The 19284-nt window shown below is 35.0% G+C and overlaps 1 protein-coding gene across 3 annotated transcripts in view; it reads right to left on the reverse strand.

Annotated features, from left to right (window-relative positions):
* The window catches only part of LOC132549089 (protein-cysteine N-palmitoyltransferase HHAT-like), a 46527-nt gene that overhangs the window by 19244 nt on the left and 7999 nt on the right, over positions 1-19284 (reverse strand). For all 3 annotated transcript variants that reach the window (XM_060213003.1, XM_060213004.1, XM_060213006.1), the window contains 3 exons: positions 12067-12102; positions 11210-11411; positions 4362-4506 (listed from right to left, as the gene is read on the reverse strand). In XM_060213003.1, the coding sequence (XP_060068986.1) occupies positions 4362-4506; positions 11210-11411; positions 12067-12102 (383 nt within the window). The remainder of the gene's footprint in view (positions 1-4361; positions 4507-11209; positions 11412-12066; positions 12103-19284) is intronic.

Below are 19284 nucleotides of genomic sequence, written 5' to 3' on the forward strand. Positions count from 1 at the left end.
GATATCTCTGTCAGCTTTAAGTATTTAAACAGTGTGTTCTGTTTTCTCCTACTTTTTGATAAAAAATGAATGCAGTAATGTTGTGACAGTGGTTATAGTCAGTTCTTGTTTTACCTGTGTTGTTAACAGTCCCACCTGTAGTATCTGTGTTGTTGTCCCACCTATTTACCGGTGTTGTTGTCACACCTGTTTTACATGTGTTGTTGTCCCAACTGTAGTACCTTTGTTGTTGTCCTGTCTGTTTTACCTGTGTTTTTTTATCCCTACTGTTTTACATATGTTGTTGTCCCACCTGTTTACCTGTGTTGTTCTCTCACCTGTTTTACCTGTGTTGTTGTCCCACCTGTTTTATATGTGTTGTTGTCCCACCTGTTTACCTGTGTTGTTCACCCACCTGTTTTACCTGTGTTGTTAACAGTCCCACCTGTAGTACCTGTGTTGTTGTCCCACATGTTTTACCTGTGATATTCATCCACCTGTTTTACCTGTGTTGTCCCACCTGTTTTACCTGTGTTGTTCACCCACCTGTTTTACCAGTGTTGTTTACATTCCAACCAGTTTAAACTGTGTTGTTGTCCCACCTATTTACCTGTGATGTTCTCTCACCTGTTTTACCTGTGTTGTTGTCCCACCTGTTTTACCTGTGTTGTTGTAACACCTGTTTTACCTATGTTGTTCTCTCACCTGTTTTACCTGTGTTGTTCTCTCACCTGTTTATCTGTGTTGTTTTCCCACCTGTTTTACCTATGATGTTGTTGTTCTACCTGTTCACCAGTATTCTCCCACATTTTTAACTGGTTTTTACATATTTCATACTGTTTTCATCAGCTAGGTCTATAGAAAAGAGCAATGTGACATTGAAAATGATATATATATATAATATTGTAGAAAGTGATGGTTAGAATGATTTCTTTTTGAGAAAAAATTACAGAAATATTTTTAATAAGCAAGCTAAATTCACATTATTTACTTATCACTCAAAAATATCTTGTTTTAGTTTTAAAACACAGTAATTAGTTATGTTTGTATTTGGCAACACCATACATTGTAACAATGTAGCTATTACTTTAAATGTTATTTAATAGATTACATACTCATAGCTGTATAGTTTATTGATTTAGTATCCGATAAAATATTTACAAGTTTTCAGTGGATCAATTTTTATGTATTCTTATTAAATAGTAGCTGCATGGTAAACTGTTTTATATCAAATTACCCTAATCAGGAAGAATGGTTGTCAAGGTGATCTGTAACTTACGCAGTATTTATCTTTTAATATCAGAACAGTACAGGTAAATAATCTACCTGTATATAGGTAGTATATCAGAACAGTACAGGTAAATAATCTACCTGTATCAAGGTACAATATCAGAACAGTACAGGTAAATAATCTACCTGTATATAGGTATTATAATCTACCTGTATCAAGGTATTATATCAGAACAGTACAGGTAAATAATCCACCTGTATATAGGTATTATATCAGAACAGTACAGGTAAATAATCTACCTGTATATAGGAAGTATATCAGAACAGTACAGGTAAATAATCTACCTGTATATATGTACTATATCAGAACAGTACAGGTAAATAATCTACCTGTATATAGGTATTATATCAGAACAGTACAGGTAAATAATCTACCTGTATATAGGAAGTATATCAGAACAGTACAGGTAAATAATCTACCTGTATATATGTACTATATCAGAACAGTACGGGTAAATAATCTACCTGTATATAGGTACTATATAAGAACAGTACAGGTAAATAATCTACCTGTATATAGGTACTATATCACAACAGTACAGGTAAATAATCTACCTGTATATAGGTACTATATCAGAACAGTACATGTAATTAATCTACCTGTATATAGGTACTATATAAGAACAGTACAGGTAAATAATCTACCTGTATATAGGTACTATATCAGAACAGTACAGGTAAATAATCTACCTGTATATAGGTACTATATCAGAACAGTACAGGTAAATAATCTACCTGTATATAGGTACTATATCAGAACAGTACAGGTAAATAATCTACCTGTAGCTAGTAAATAATCTACCTGTAGCTAGGTACTATATCACAGGTAAATAATCTACCTGTATACAGGTACTATCAGAACAGTACAGGTAAATAATCTACCTGTATACAGGTACTATATCAGAACAGTACAGGTAAATAATCTACCTGTATATATGTACTATATAAGAACAGTACAGGTAAATAATCTACCTGTATATAGGTAGTATATAAGAACAGTACAGGTAAATAATCTACCTGTAGCTAGGTACTATATAAGAACAGTACAGGTAAATAATCTACCTGTAGCTAGGTACTATATCAGAACAGTACAGGTAAATAATCTACCTGTATACAGGTACTATATCAGAACAGTACAGGTAAATAATCTACCTGTATATATGTACTATATAAGAACAGTGCAGGTAAATAATCTACCTGTATATAGGTACTATATCAGAACAGTACAGGTAAATAATCTACCTGTAGCTAGGTACTATATCAGAACAGTACAGGTAAATAATCTACCTGTATACAGGTACTATATCAGAACAGTACAGGTAAATAATCTACCTGTATATATGTACTATATAAGAACAGTACAGTACAGGTAAATAATCTACCTGTATATAGGTACTATATCAGAACAGTACAGGTAAATAATCTACCTGTATATATGTACTATATAAGAACAGTACAGGTAAATAATCTACCTGTATATAGGTACTGTAACAGAACAGTACAGGTAAATAATCTACCTGTATATAGGTAGTATATCAGAACAATACAGGTAAATAATCTACCTGTATATAGGTAGTATATCAGAACAGTAAGGGTAAATAATCTACCTGTATATAGGTAGTATATCAGAACAGTAAGGGTAAATAATCTACCTGTATATAGGTAGTATATCAGAACAGTACAGGTAAATAATCTACCTGTATATAGGTAGTATATCAGAACAGTACAGGTAAATAATCTACCTGTATATAGGTAGTATATCAGAACAGTAAGGGTAAATAATCTACCTGTATATAGGTACTATATAAGAACAGTACAGGTAAATAATCTACCTGTATATAGGTATTATATAAGAACAGTGCAGGTAAATAATCTACCTGTATATAGGTAGTATATCAGAACAGTACAGGTAAATAATCTACCTGTATATAGGTATTATATAAGAACAGTGCAGGTAAATAATCTACCTGTATATAGGTAGTATATCAGAACAGTACAGGTAAATAATCTACCTGTAGCTAGGTAGTATATCAGAACAGTACGGGTAAATAATCTACCTGTAGCTAGGTACTATATCACAACAGTACAGGTAAATAATCTACCTGTAGCTAGGTACTATATCAGAACAGTACAGGTAAATAATCTACCTGTAGCTAGGTAGTATATCAGAACAGTACAGGTAAATAATCTATTTGTAGAAAAAAGTGGGAGAAAGAAGATCAACCCTTTAAAACCATATTTCCACATTTAAGCATTAATTCATGCTTGCTTCCATCAACTGAGTATGTTCCAGATTGTCCAGTTTACAAATGAAGCTTTAGTGTCTTAGAAAAGTATGGGTGAAAAATTTCATCCTCAGAACAATTACTCTTTCTTTTTTCCACAATTCATTGTGTGCATCCACAATCATTGCACGTTCAAATTCCTGTGGATAACTTGCGTCTTAGTGTTGTCGTTTATAGACACAGATAGGCACAAGTTTATCAGTTTAATCATATTACATTATGTATGTCACTTATACCGCCAACACAAATCTGACCAAAACATTGAAACTCACAAAGGCGCTTGAATATTCATGCTTGTAGTCTCATTTAAGCCATCAGAGATGCAACTTTCAAATCTGCAAACAACTTCTGGAAAGAAATACCCTGGACAGCTAAGATCTTACATTTGAATTTAAAATAATTTTCATTTTCATTTTGAAACAATTTTTTTGAGTTACTGTAATTTTTCTGGGTCAAGCAGGTTGCTCCAAACCAACTATATTTTTATTTAGGAACCTGGCAAGGGCAAACACAACTATAAAACTCAACAAGAAGGGACACACACAGCTGTATGAACAATCATGCTGGGACAAAATATCTACCTCTCAATGTCACCACTTGACTATATATATTGTTATACATGAACCTTCAATAAAATATGTAGCCCACAAGGTTGCAACCTCAGTGACTATATATACCAATATTGATGATTTTTTGGTAAAAGTTGTACCCCACAATGTTGCCACCAGTGACTAAACATACCAACATAGATGAATTCTTGGTAAAACTTGTACCCCACAAGGTTGCCACCTCAGTCACTCTACATACCATTATAAATGAATCTTTGGTAAAATGTGTATCCCACCAGGCTACCACCGAAGAAGCAGAAGGCAGTGAAGGCTGACATGACGTACAGAGGAACAATAGCAAGGGCCTGGACTCGTCTCACTCCTCCAGGGGTAAGGTATCTCGTCTGTAATAAAGATACTCATACTAAGTAGGTATTTCAGTTATAGAAACTTATCTTACCACTCAAATCACTTAACACTATTTAAATAAAAATTTGTAAACTCATGATAACTTATTATGCTATATTCAAAATGATCACCTATCCCATCAAACTGATTTAGTATAGAACTTAGACACCTGACTAAACAATTATATAACTACCATAACTGTCTTTGTTGACACCATGGACTAGGAATGGACAGTAAAACTAGCTTCCGCTCAAGACCGGCAGATTGATTTAAAACTGATAACATAGATAGAGGTATGGAGAATGTAAAACCAGAAAAATATTTTATCATGTCTCCTCCCTATAGTTAACTATGTCCAGTGTGGGGAATGTTCCTCCCTATAGTTAACTATGTCCAGTGTGGGGAATGTTTGGCCTGAAAACTGTTGTATCATGTCTCCTCCCTATAGTTAACTATGTCCAGTGTGGGGAATGTTTGGCCTGAAAACTGTTGTATCATGTCTCCTTCCTATAGTTAACTATGTCCAGTGTGGGGAATGTTCCTCCCTATAGTTAACTATGTCCAGTGTGGGGAATGTTTGGCCTGAAAACTGTTGTATCATGTCTCCTCCCTATAGTTAACTATGTCCAGTGTGGGGAATGTTTGGCCTGAAAACTGTTGTATCATGTCTCCTCCCTATAGTTAACTATGTCCAGTGTGGGGAATGTTCCTCCCTATAGTTAACTATGTCCAGTGTGGGGAATGTTTGGCCTGAAAACTGTTGTATCATGTCTCCTCCCTATAGTTAACTATGTCCAGTGTGGGGAATGTTCCTCCCTATAGTTAACTATGTCCAGTGTGGGGAATGTTCCTCCCTATAGTTAACTATGTCCAGTGTGGGGAATGTTCCTCCCTATAGTTAACTATGTCCAGTGTGATGAATGTTCCTCCCTATAGTTAACTATGTCCAGTGTGGGGAATGTTCCTCCCTATAGTTAACTATGTCCAGTGTGGGGAATGTTCCTCCCTATAGTTAACTATGTCCAGTGTAAGGAATATTTGGCCTGAAAACTGTTGTATTGTTCCTCCCTATAGTTAACTATGTCCAGTGTGGGTTAACTATGTCCAGTGTGGGGAATGTTCCTCCCTATAGTTAACTATGTCCAGTGTGGGGAATGTTCCTCCCTATAGTTAACTATGTCCAGTGTGTCCCTATAGAAAACTATGTCCAGTGTAATGTTCCTCCCTATAGTTAACTATGTCCAGTGTGGGGAATGTTCCTCCCTATAGTTAACTATGTCCAGTGTGGGGAATGTTCCTCCCTATAGTTAACTATGTCCAGTGTGGGGAATGTTCCTCCCTATAGTTAACTATGTCCAGTGTGGGGAATGTTTGGCCTGAAAACTGTTGTATCATGTCTCCTCCCTATAGTTAACTATGTCCAGTGTGGGGAATGTTTGGCCTGAAAACTGTCCAGTGTGGGGAATGTTCCTCCCTATAGTTAACTATGTACAGTGTGGGGAATGTTCCTCCCTATAGTTAACTATGTCCAGTGTGGGGAATGTTTGGCCTGAAAACTGTTGTATCATGTCTCCTCCCTATAGTTAACTATGTCCAGTGTGGGGAATGTTTGGCCTGAAAACTGTTGTATCATGTCTCCTCCCTATAGTTAACTATGTCCAGTGTGGGGAATGTTCCTCCCTATAGTTAACTATGTCCAGTGTGGGGAATGTTTGGCCTGAAAACTGTTGTATCATGTCTCCTCCCTATAGTTAACTATGTCCAGTGTGGGGAATGTTTGGCCTGAAAACTGTTGTATCATGTCTCCTCCCTATAGTTAACTATGTCCAGTGTGGGGAATGTTCCTCCCTATAGTTAACTATGTCCAGTGTGGGGAATGTTTCTCCCTATAGTTAACTATGTCCAGTGTGGGGAATGTTACTCCATATAGTTAACTATGTCCAGTGTAAGGTGGCCTGAACTGTTGTATCATGTCTCCTCCCTATAGTTAACTATGTCCAGTGTGGGGAATGTTCCTCCCTATAGTTAACTATGTCCAGTGTGAGGAATGTTTGGCCTGAAAACTGTTGTATCATGTTTCCTCTCTATAGTTAACTATGTCCAGTGTGGGGAATGTTCCTCCCTATAGTTAACTATGTCCAGTGTGATGAATGTTCCTCCCTATAGTTAACTATGTCCAGTGTGGGGAATGTTCCTCCCTATAGTTAACTATGTCCAGTGTGGGGAATGTTCCTCCCTATAGTTAACTATGTCCAGTGTGGGGAATGTTCCTCCCTATAGTTAACTATGTCCAGTGTGGGGAATGTTCCTCCCTATAGTTAACTATGTCCAGTGTGGGGAATGTTCCTCCCTATAGTTAACTATGTCCAGTGTGATGAATGTTCCTCCCTATAGTTAACTATGTCCAGTGTGGGGAATGTTTGGCCTGAAAACTGTTGTTTCTCCCTATAGTTAACTATGTCCAGTGTGGGGATTATTCCTCCCTATAGTTAACTATGTCCAGTGTGATGAATGTTCCTCCCTATAGTTAACTATGTCCAGTGTGGGGAATGTTCCTCCCTATAGTTAACTATGTCCAGTGTGGGGAATGTTCCTCCCTATAGTTAACTATGTCCAGTGTGGGGAATGTTTGGCCTGAAAACTGTTGTATCATGTCTCCTCCCTATAGTTAACTATGTCCAGTGTGGGGAATGTTTGGCCTGAAAACTGTTGTATCATGTCTCCTCCCTATAGTTAACTATGTCCAGTGTGGGGAATGTTCCTCCCTATAGTTAACTATGTCCAGTGTGGGGAATGTTCCTCCCTATAGTTAACTATGTCCAGTGTGGGGAATGTTCAGCTAGAAAATTACGGTATAATTTCCTTTGACTAGGACCAACAAATACTTACAATGATTCCACTCAATAACTTGAGGAGATATTGATATTTATTTCAGTTTATTTTTTTAGTCTTATTAAAACTATAGGACTATTGATTCAATTGTATTTTGAATATTTATTTTCCGGTAAAATTTGCAGAGTACAATGTACAACCATGAAGACTAAAAATAAAGACGTACCTGCCCGAACTTTCAATCTTGTATTCGTAATAAATTTTCCCACTTTCAATTTAGAAATCTTGTCTGGCAATTATGAATCCAATCATACCATAATAAATATTTCACATATATAATTTTTCAGTGAAATGACAATTTATTTATTGCCAACCAAAAATCGATAATTTCATAATCACCTCAGAGTACATTACATGGTTCTCCAGTCCTGGGCCACCATCTGCTGATAATCAGTGAGAGATTACCAACACACAAGTTTTATCTAAAGTAATTTTTGCAAAATTTGTCATATAAATTTTAAGCGACAACTCCAATAACCATTGTGTCTCATTTTAAAAATTTGTGGAGAAAAACAAATACAAATTTCCAATTTGAAAATGACAAACCTTTATTAAGTGCTGCAATAGAGTGAGGGATAAATTATGGAAGAGTCCTCTGTGTTCAATAATTTACAAACATCCACTGAACAGGAGCTGCTATGTCTGCGGTTAGAGTGATATAGAGAGATCAAACCACCTGACAGAATCTGTAATACTGTAATAGAATGGCACTTTTTCCCTACTGAGTCCTGCCCCTCCTGCCCCTGGCAAATGGGACCCACCATTTATACAAAACTGAATCTCCAAGATTATTCCTGACCGAATTTTGACAATGACCTTTCATTTCTTTAGAAGAATTAGGAAGAATTCACTAAATTTCCACTATTGATTCTGCCCATTAGGCCTTGTGGGGTCAAGACCAACATTTAGGTATTCATCACTAGTAGTGATTTGAAGAAAAAGATGCTTTTTATATACTACTTTAACAGAATGGGTTAGGGTTATCCAATGTTTTACTGGTGATTCAGGTTTAGAGTGATATACCCATACATTGGGAGTGGTCTTACCAGAATAGGGCTAAGGTATTCATGGTTGGTGATTGAGCTAAGCCTAACTATTGTTTTAGTGTAATTTTTAAACCATCCACCTGTTAGAATCTGCTACTTAGTTATTATGAGAATACCAAAAACAATAAGAATATCTTTTAATAATGTAAAACAAGTCAAACAATAAGTCACTAAATTATGGGGAAATTTGATAATCCCCATAATTCAGTGACTTATCATTTTGGAAACATGATGGAACATTTTTGTAGTTTCCTGAAGAAAGTGAATTTGTAGTATCATCATTCATTGGGAAATGTTTTAGCCATGGAATTGGTGAGTGGGAAAACATATTCCCGCCAATGACTGTAGTTTTCCCAAGTTCCCCACAAGCATATTGTCAAGAGTAATAGAGAGAGAGAGTTCTATACAATCACATTTGGTTTTGTTGGAGATTGGTACAGACTATGTATGGCCTGAATACATGTCATACTGATTATTACATTCATTATTTACAATTTTTCATATTTATCTGCAGCAGTAATATCATGAGCTCATTGTCCTAAGGGTACACATCGTAATCAGTATCACTGGCTGCACAACAAAAGGCCTCCAATAACCATCACAATTTGTAAGTAATTTGAAACAAAAATACAGTTTTGATTATTTAGACTAATTAAAGAGAAAACTGGAGTGCTTAAGACCACCATGATTAAACCTTGAAAGTCAAGCAATATACGTAATTGTCAAGTTATTACCCATTTTAAACATTTAGTCGACAACGCCTTTTAAGTTTAAAATTTCACATAATGTCAATGTATTTTTTTCTTTTGCCCAGTCCTTTAATTATTTTGAAAATTTTCCTCAAGTTTTTATTAAATCTATCGATTTGTTACAGAAATATCCCAAGGATGATTAATACCCCCTGCAGGTTCTCAAGTATAACAATCAATACTCAAAGGCCTCTTCATAAAAGTACATTTACAATCGCTCCAAATCTCTACAGGTAGATAATAATTTTACAAGACAGATAAGAAAGGTTTGGATACAAAAGCAACTGAAACAACAACACTGATGTGATACATGTAAGGTTTCATCAAATTCAGTCTACAAGTATGGGAGTATTTGCCTAGATTTAAACTAATTTTCAATGATAATGCATCGCTCCATAAGCTAAATAAGAAGAAATATAATGGTACATAAGATAAAAAGCTTCACAGGTTCTGACATTTGTAAGGTTTATTCTTGGGGTAATTGAAATAGACTGGTGCATAAGAAGAGTTATCCAGACAAAGATTTATATACAATATCTGTACAAAGGGGAATTACTCTACAAAAAAGGGTTGATAAACTACCCAGATACCAAACCTCAGGTGGTTATTGTGATATGTGTAAGGTATCATTGTAATTGGTCCAAGATTCTATAAGGAGTTCTCCACTCAGTTTTAAGCAGATTGTTGGATGGATACAGAAATGGTATGTTACTTGACAAAGTTTTACTAGTATTTACATAAAATTGAAATTTACAGATCATATCAAAGTTTTTACTACCATACTACACAGATAATTCTTTATTATAGAACAAGTAGTTTATGTCAAAGATTTAATTACTTAATTCTGATGGTGATTCCTTTAACATCTGAAGTTTTTACTACCAAAACGTAAGGGCAATTCTTTAAGTATGTATACCTTATTAAAACTCAAAAGTTTTAACTAACAAACTTAACTGAAATGATTTCTTTATTACCTAATAATAATCTAAAGCTCACAGTAAATCAAACTGAATCAGCAATTCTACCCAACTAGAAATCAAATGCCTAACAGGTGCTTACAGCCCAGAAGTCGATGTTCAAACTACTAAGGTCAGAGATCAAAGGAAAGTCCCTTAAGCTGATTCGTGTAATTGTATCTGACAGTTTTTTTATGTGAAATAACACAACTAATACCCTGTAACAAATATAAATAAAAACAATTACACACTTGTACTATCATATGCAAGTGAAAACAAGGGACATAACTCTTTCTAATCTTACATAACCAATCTTGTGTGATTGTTAAAATGACTCATACACATAAACAGCTTACATCTAGGCATAAACAATACACTCTTACAATTATGTTTAACATCAGATATATGGGCAATCACCAAAACATTAGTTTAAAATCACAGAAATGATTCATAAATCATTGGCATTCACAATGATGTTCCTTACATAAAAAGATGTGATTTGGTATGCATTTAGTGATAACGAATTGTAAAATACAAACAATTATGAAAAATACTACTTTTATAATAGAATGGAAGAGATAGTGAATTTAGTAAATAGACTGCTAAAGCTGCTTACACTCACGCCAAGTCTTCCAAAACAACAGACTATCATCTGACCAACTCCTGCCATCTATCCACTACACTACACAAACACCATGACCACAACAACCTAACCAATCAGAACACAGGACAACTACGATGACCAATATGATGTAACTAGACACTAACACCACTTAGTAAAACCACACCAAGGACTACAGATGTGCATACAAAATATGCACAAGTGCAAAAGCAAAACAAATGTACGTTGAAATGTAATAGTAATACAATAAATTACATATAAAATAAAACACAAAATCCATCACTTCTACATAATTGTGACAAATAAGATTTTGATTTCAATAATCAGTCTTCTGTACTTCCCCTGTGCAGTGCATTATTCTACATTAAATGTACGAAACTCAAATATGACGTTACTTATCTAATGATCCAGGATCTGGTTTCTGTCTGACTTACCTGAATGTCCTTGACCATAGACAATCGTATGAATTTTCCTCCTAGAGCCTCTATGGTGACTCCTATGAAGTTGAACACAGTCCACAGAAATGCATAGTACTCTGACCCATGCCAGTAGTACACAAAAGTAAAACACAATATAGACCCAGCAAACTGTCGCACCATTCCCCCTCGAGAGCCCCCTAGCGGCACGTAGATATATCTGCAAAATCAAATATAATAAAATTAGTTTTTTTTAAAATTTTATCATTAAGCAATCCTATTTAAATAATGATATATTTTTTATTTCAATTTTAACTCACTGAAAATTTAGCTTGATTTGGGATAGACATAATTTGAACCCGATTTGAGATATGTCCTCATTGTTTCCCCTTAACACTGAGATATAAGTCAGTTTTAAAAAGCTTGTGTTCTGATTGTACATAAAACCTACAGAAACAGCAGACTACAGTATTAATATTAACTGTCTTAAGGTTCTGATCTTGACATGTACAAATCCTGTCTTTACAACAGGAAAGATAAAGTTTCGGCAAAATTCAAATGAAAAACTGACAGTTTACTAATTTGTCATTCACACTAAATTGATACTGCAGTTTACCAATATCTAGACTAATACTATTCTGTGATGATTACAAAGGAGCCACCGTATAAGCAAATGTATTCCAGTAATTTTTAGAATAATGATGCTTCTTACCTGTCAAAGAAATGACAATATTTTAACCGTAATATGATAATAAGCATTCATTTCATTAGTAGTGGATAATTAAACTTCTATAATGTAATGATATATCCAAGATACCTATACCAAAAGAAAAATCCTTCCATTTCAAAAATAGAAACATGCAATGTTAATTTACCTTTTCATGAAATCATACATGCCACGGTCAAAATACCTGTAATGAAAAAAGGACTTTATTTATTGCTGCTACATGATTTAGTAAGAAAACTCATTCTATCAACTGTTAATGATAACATTTCCATTAAAAATAATTTGATCATACTAAAAAATGTTTATAAGACATAAATGTGTCCTGACCCATTCTACCTGATCCCATCCAAACTAGATTCCAAGGTGACGAACTTGATGTCAAGATACTTGTTTAAAATGGAAAAAATAGTTAAGAAATTGGCTCTGTGGCTTATAACCTGGTGAATTTTATAGTCTGAAACATATGATATACATTTCCACATGGGGGTTGGGGGGGTGGGGGGTGGGGTGGGGTGGGGGGGTGGGGGGGTGGGGGGGCTACAGACTACATAATGTATTCGTGGCTATTGTTTTACAGTATATTACAGACTACAGTAGAAACAGGATCCATGAATTGTGGCCATTGTTTTACAGTATATTACAGACTACAGTAGAAACAGGATCCGTGACTTGTGGCCATTGTTTTACAGTATACCACAGACTGCAGTAGAAACAGGATCCGTGACTTGTGGCCATTGTTTTACAGTATACCACAGACTACAGTAGAAACAGGATCCGTGAATCGTGGCCATTGTTTTACAGTAAACTACAGACTACAGTAGAAACAGGATCCGTGACTTGTGGCCATTGTTTTACAGTAAACTACAGACTACAGTAGAAACAGGATCCGTGAATCGTGGCCATTGTTTTACAGTATACCACAGACTACAGTAGAAACAGGATCCGTGACTTGTGGCCATTGTTTTACAGTATACTACAGACTGCAGTAGAAACAGGATCCATGACTCATGGCCATTGTTTTACAGTATATTACAGACTACAGTAGAAACAGGATCCATGACTCGTGGCCATTGTTTTACAGTATACTACAGACTGCAGTAGAAACAGGATCCGTGACTTGTGGCCATTGTTTTACAGTATATTACAGACTACAGTAGAAACAGGATCCGTGACTTGTGGCCATTGTTTTACAGTATACTACAGACTACAGTAGAAACAGGATCCATGACTTGTGGCCATTGTTTTACAGTATACTACAGACTGCAGTAGAAACAGGATCCAGGATCCATGACTCGTGGCCATTGTTTTACAGTATACCACAGACTGCAGTAGAAACAGGATCCGTGACTTGTGGCCATTGTTTTACAGTATACCACAGACTGCAGTAGAAACAGGATCCGTGACTTGTGGCCATTGTTTTACAGTATACCACAGACTACAGTAGAAACAGGATCCGTGACTTGTGGCCATTGTTTTACAGTATATTACAGACTGCAGTAGAAACAGGATCCATGACTTGTGGCCATTGTTTTACAGTATACCACAGACTGCAGTAGAAACAGGATCCGTGACTTGTGGCCATTGTTTTACAGTATACCACAGACTGCAGTAGAAACAGGATCCGTGACTTGTGGCCATTGTTTTACAGTATACTACAGACCACGTGACTTGTGGCCATTGTTTTACAGTATGCAGTAGAAACAGGATCCGTGACTTGTGGCCATTGTTTTACAGTATACCACAGACTGCAGTAGAAACAGGATCCGTGACTTGTGGCCATTGTTTTACAGTATACCACAGACTACAGTAGAAACAGGATCCGTGACTTGTGGCCATTGTTTACAGACTACAGTATGGCCATTGTTTTACTACAGACTACAGTACCGTGACTTGTGGCCGTATACTACAGACTGCAGTAGAAACAGGATCCGTGACTTGTGGCCATTGTTTTACAGTATACCACAGACTGCAGTAGAAACAGGATCCGTGACTTGTGGCCATTGTTTTACAGTATACCACAGACTGCAGTAGAAACAGGATCCGTGACTTGTGGCCATTGTTTTACAGTATACCACAGACTACAGTAGAAACAGGATCCGTGACTTGTGGCCATTGTTTTACAGTATACCACAGACTACAGTAGAAACAGGATCTATGACTCATGGTGATTTTTCATTTCTGTTACATTATTCAAATCTTGAGTGGTTTTTTACATGTTTTGTAAAGAAATTTGATTTTCTCAATGAAAAAATGATAATGAATTGAAATAGTTTTGAGAAACATATTATAAATAGTGATGATTCATTGTCGGGCAGGTATAGGGTTATTACTTTACAAAAGACAGTGTTATCATTACAAGTAATACAGTATTGTAGAAAACTGATGTTTTTTATGTAGCATAGGTTGTTTGTATCCAAATTTGTCTTCTTTTTTCCAATTTGTCTTTTCGACTTGGTTACTATAGTACTGTTGATGTTATGGTACAATTCCATGTAAACACCGCCATTTAAACTGTGTTACTAACCTGCGTAAGAAGGCGACTTAAAACTAATACTCATTTCTACACTGAAAGTAGTACATGTATTGGGAAAATTTATCACAAGGAATGCAAAACAGTTAATTAAGAAAAATTATCTAGTTTTCTCATCAAAAATATCAAAAAGGTTGTACTAACAATAACTAATTTAACAGTTAATCATCCTGAAACCCCCACCACACATGGATACAGATGGATGGATAACAGTGTAAGTATGTATAATGAAGAGAGCAGAATGACGGCTCAAACCGGGATTGTGTTTTACTCCCAACCATTCAATTAGTCTCTATCTATTGTCACAGTGGTTCATACACCAGACATTTATTGATGGTGCTTATCAAAGCTATTTATTTCCAATATTGTACAGTTATTTCACATGTGGTCTAATCTAGTATTGATGAAACTTAATCCCCATGAGAGTTTTACTGGTAATGTTACATTTCTTTTGAATAAAACAACAATGTACCTGTATCCATCACAATCTACATTTTCAACCATAACATACATATTTCCAATTACTGTACTACATCCACAATTTGGGATTCAATACACAGTTACAACATCTAAGTATCAAAAAATGTGATGACCTTTGTATAAAAGACATTTCACAATTTACTCTGAAACAGATCTTAAACAAGAGGGTCCTTAACAGTGATCTGATAATTGACAGAAAGATAGACCACAGAATTTCATGATGGTGGTCTAACAAACCTGATAAATTCATACTTTGAACATTCCTACAAAGTATCAGAAACTCATAAATGTTAGGTTTTGACCATGATAAGCAGTTGTACAACCATGTTACATAATGACTACCATTTGAAGTTTACACCAGGCTAAAAAATAACAACATATCAGCTGATTTATTTACCTTAACAAATTAAACTCCAAACATTTGGCTCATTGTTGTGAATGGAACTGGAGAAGTAGTTTTACTTTTTGTTCATGGGAATTTATGTTGAATTTTGGACTAAATTTACATATAAGATTTAATAAGGACAATATTGTGATCAATTCGTGCACATTTGATATCATTGCCACTCCCTAATTTCACACCAAATTTGGGTGAAATCTACCCAGACACTATTATAAGGAGCAGCGTTCCGAAGCAAAATATCTAACATCCCCTTTTGGGACCCCGCCCCTAAGTCCCGAGGAGTCAAATGAACTTTATGAATTTAAGAGATGATCACCCACGCCTAGTAACGTTTCAGACAAAATTTGAATGAAATCCATTCAAGCATTAAGGAAGAGTACTGGTTTGATCCAAAATGTTGACTCACTTTCCCTTTTAGGGCCCTTCTCCCAGGTCCCTAGAGGTTGGCTCAACTTTTTGAATTAAGAAAAGATTACCCACTGCAATGATGTTCCTGACCAAATGTGGTGGAAATCTACCCCAGTACTAATTTGGGGTCTGCCCTTAAATCCCTAGGGGTTGAATCAACTTTCTGAGGAATTGCCCACCCCTGATGATATTTTAGACAAAATCTGAATGAAATCCATTCAAACAGTAAGAGAGAGAACTGTTTTGAATCCAGGTCCCTAGGAGTCGAATCAACACTCTTGATTTAAGAAATGTTCTTCACATTCACATATTTCACACATCTGAATCATTCTGAAATGAGGTGGAATACATTGATGTTTAAAGGGTCACATCATTATTTGACATCATTAATCATCAATGTCAGCACATGTTGCAGTCAATCATGGTAATTTGTTTACAACAATAGCTATCTGAGCTTCATATCATGATTTTTCACTTGGTATACTGCAGTTGGGTATTTGCAATTTATTAAGACTGATTATATGGAATGTTACATTATTTCTGAAATGAATTAGAATGAGGAAAAGAACAAGTGAATTCCCCTGGTGGTTTGGTGATGTTTCAGCTCGAGAATTACACTGTTGGAACAAGGTGTATTATTTTAGATACAGTGACTTTTTCGGACATGAAAGGCAATCCCCACTTCCTCATCTGATCACACAAAGAAACCATTTTTGACAAACAACATCATTAAACATGAAACTCCTTTGTAAGAAAAAAAAACAACATGAAAATGAAGATTTTTTTTCAATTTGATTACAAGGAAGCGCTATGAAAAAGTATTCCTTATTCCTTCTTGGGGCTCTGCTCCTAAGTGTCTTGGGGTTAAAAAACAACTTTCTGAATTTAAGAATTAATTGGGTATCCCTCATAACATTTCAGACATAATTTCAATAAAATCCATTCAGGCACGAAGGAAGATTAACATTTTGAAGCAAAACATTGTATTGTTTCCCCTTTCAAGGCCCTGCCACCAGATCCCTAAAATTTTAATGAACTATTTGAATTTAGAAAGTGATTCCTCACCCCTAATGGTGTTTTTGGTTGTAAGCCATCAAGGCATGAAGGAGAAGTTTAAAAGCAGAATATGGACTAACTTCTCCTTTTGGGACCCTGTCTCCAAGTCCAATGCAAGAAATGCAGTAATCCCTTACAGTATTAACATATCACATATATGTAGAAAGAATCTGTGACAAATACATGACATATACTTTTAACATACATTTGACTCATGCATATATGTATATGTATTTTAGACGTAAATGAGATTCAAATGAGCCCAAGATTTAGATATATCTCTGTGACATGAGATATATGTATATGTCAAAGATATATACATATGTTGTAGACAAACATATATGTCTTGGATGTATACACCTTTATGACTGTGACATATACATATGTCTTGGGCTGCACATAGCTCAGTTGATAAGGACCTTGGTTTATGTCAACATACGTGTAGATCCGAGGTGCTGTGTTTAATGCTTCCTACCAGTGACCAGTTTTATTTCTTAATAACCTCAGAACTTAACCAAAGGTAATTTCCTGAGAGCGGAAGTGATCAAGGGCAGGAGGTTTTATAAATATATATAAGTATGATGTAACATAATATATTTAGACACATGTTTTAGAAACAATTTGAAGATAAAAACAAGTATGATTTTCATATGATCTTATTTTATAGATTTATTTTGGAGATTACAATAACCAAATTAGTTACAATACAATTAGTTAATGAATTTGCAAAGTTCCCCACAAATGACCTCTTGACCTATACACATGTGTGGGTGAATGACAAGAAATTAACATCACTTTTTGCAGTACTACTGAAGGTGTAACCTTTTAAGTCTGTTGCTGTCATAAAAATTCATTTTGTTAAAAAAAAAAAAAGAACAAAATAATAATAGATATACCAATAAAAACAAATCATTGTTATTTAAATATCAAAGCTTAACTTATTTTCAAAGTCAATGCAATTTTGATATTTAGTTCAATTCTGACCAAGTATAAAGTATGTCTGCACTTTTGTCTTTTAAAGATATTCATTGAAGTCTTGAACTTGCCGAGTGTTGGAAAAAAAACCCTGAATTTTCATATCCATTCAAAGAGAGGACAACATTGAAGTATGAAATTCCTCTGAGAACAATTAAGTGTCATATCACACAAAAGGTTTGCTAGTGTGGAAATTGTTAGACAGAGCTATTGTTTGAAATTGATATTGATATAAAATATTTATTAAATAAACATATAAATCAAAGCATATATCATTTTATTTTTTTCCTTTTCTAAACAGACTGTCGCATTCAGGTAGTAATTATGAATTGTACTATTTTGACATCCATATTGATATATTTTATATCACCTGTTTATCCTTCATGATTTAAAAAAAGGCCATATCTGGTCACTTTATGTGGAAAAGATTTTCCAAATATTTTAAGTCCATAAATTTTTTGGACTTATTTTAATTATTTGAGAGTATAAGGGAAAGAAAACGGACAGAATGAAATTCAACATATATGTATATATCACATATACATGACCTGCACATGTACATTGTTTCCTTACAGATGTAAATGTATGTATAAATCTGCAACATATATTTCCCTTATACATATATGTCACATATATTTCCCATATATTTGTGTGTATGTTGATTCTGTAAGGGACTGCCCTTGCATCAGACCAAATCTGGCTGAAATCCATCAAGGCATGAAGGAGGTATAACAGTTTAAAAGAAAAGTTTACGAACAGTGCATAGCGGACAACGATGGACAAAACACAATAGCAATAGGTCATCTCTCAAAACAAGGAGTTGCGAGTTTGTTTTTTGACATCTTACACCAAATTTGTGATATTGGAAGCCCCTGAATATCAAATCAGCTTTGCCATGTAAACACCATAGGTTGGGGATGCAGGGATTTTGCTATCCAGAAATGGAAAATTTACTGCAGTGAAATTAAAATTATTATGATGGCTATATTGTAGGAAAGGTTGAGGCAGTGGCTGATGTAGTAAAGACAGATATTTGTTGAATTCGTCTCTTAACATGACCAAAACATTTAAGACAATTCTCCATTTGACAATGACAAATATCAACAGTAACATAATTTTCCATTATAACATTACAAATTCTGCCAGTAATTTAATGGCTGTAGTGTTCTGTATGTAATTTTACAATTAAATGAATATCTATCCACAAGATTACCATCCAGTAATGAATTTACACCCTTTTATGTCATATATTGAAACATAAAATTTTACACAGCAATAATGCAGTAACTATTTAAAACAACAGACCCATGAGGGATCTACGTGCCTACTGTTGCTTGCTCTTTATTTGTACTTTTTACTAGCTTGATGTTTTCAAATCTTTCCTAGTCTTTCTTCTGTCCTTGCTCTTGATTATATGAAATTTGAAAGTTACTCTAAGGAAAAACAGAACAAACTGCAAATCTAAAGAAATAGTAATGACAAATTCAAAATCCAAGATGACAACCCCTCAGCCA

This window comes from Ylistrum balloti, unplaced genomic scaffold (assembly GCF_031769215.1).
Source record: "Ylistrum balloti isolate Yb309-2 unplaced genomic scaffold, AGI_CSIRO_Ybal_v1 Utg370042, whole genome shotgun sequence".
Classification (NCBI taxonomy): domain Eukaryota; kingdom Metazoa; phylum Mollusca; class Bivalvia; order Pectinida; family Pectinidae; genus Ylistrum; species Ylistrum balloti.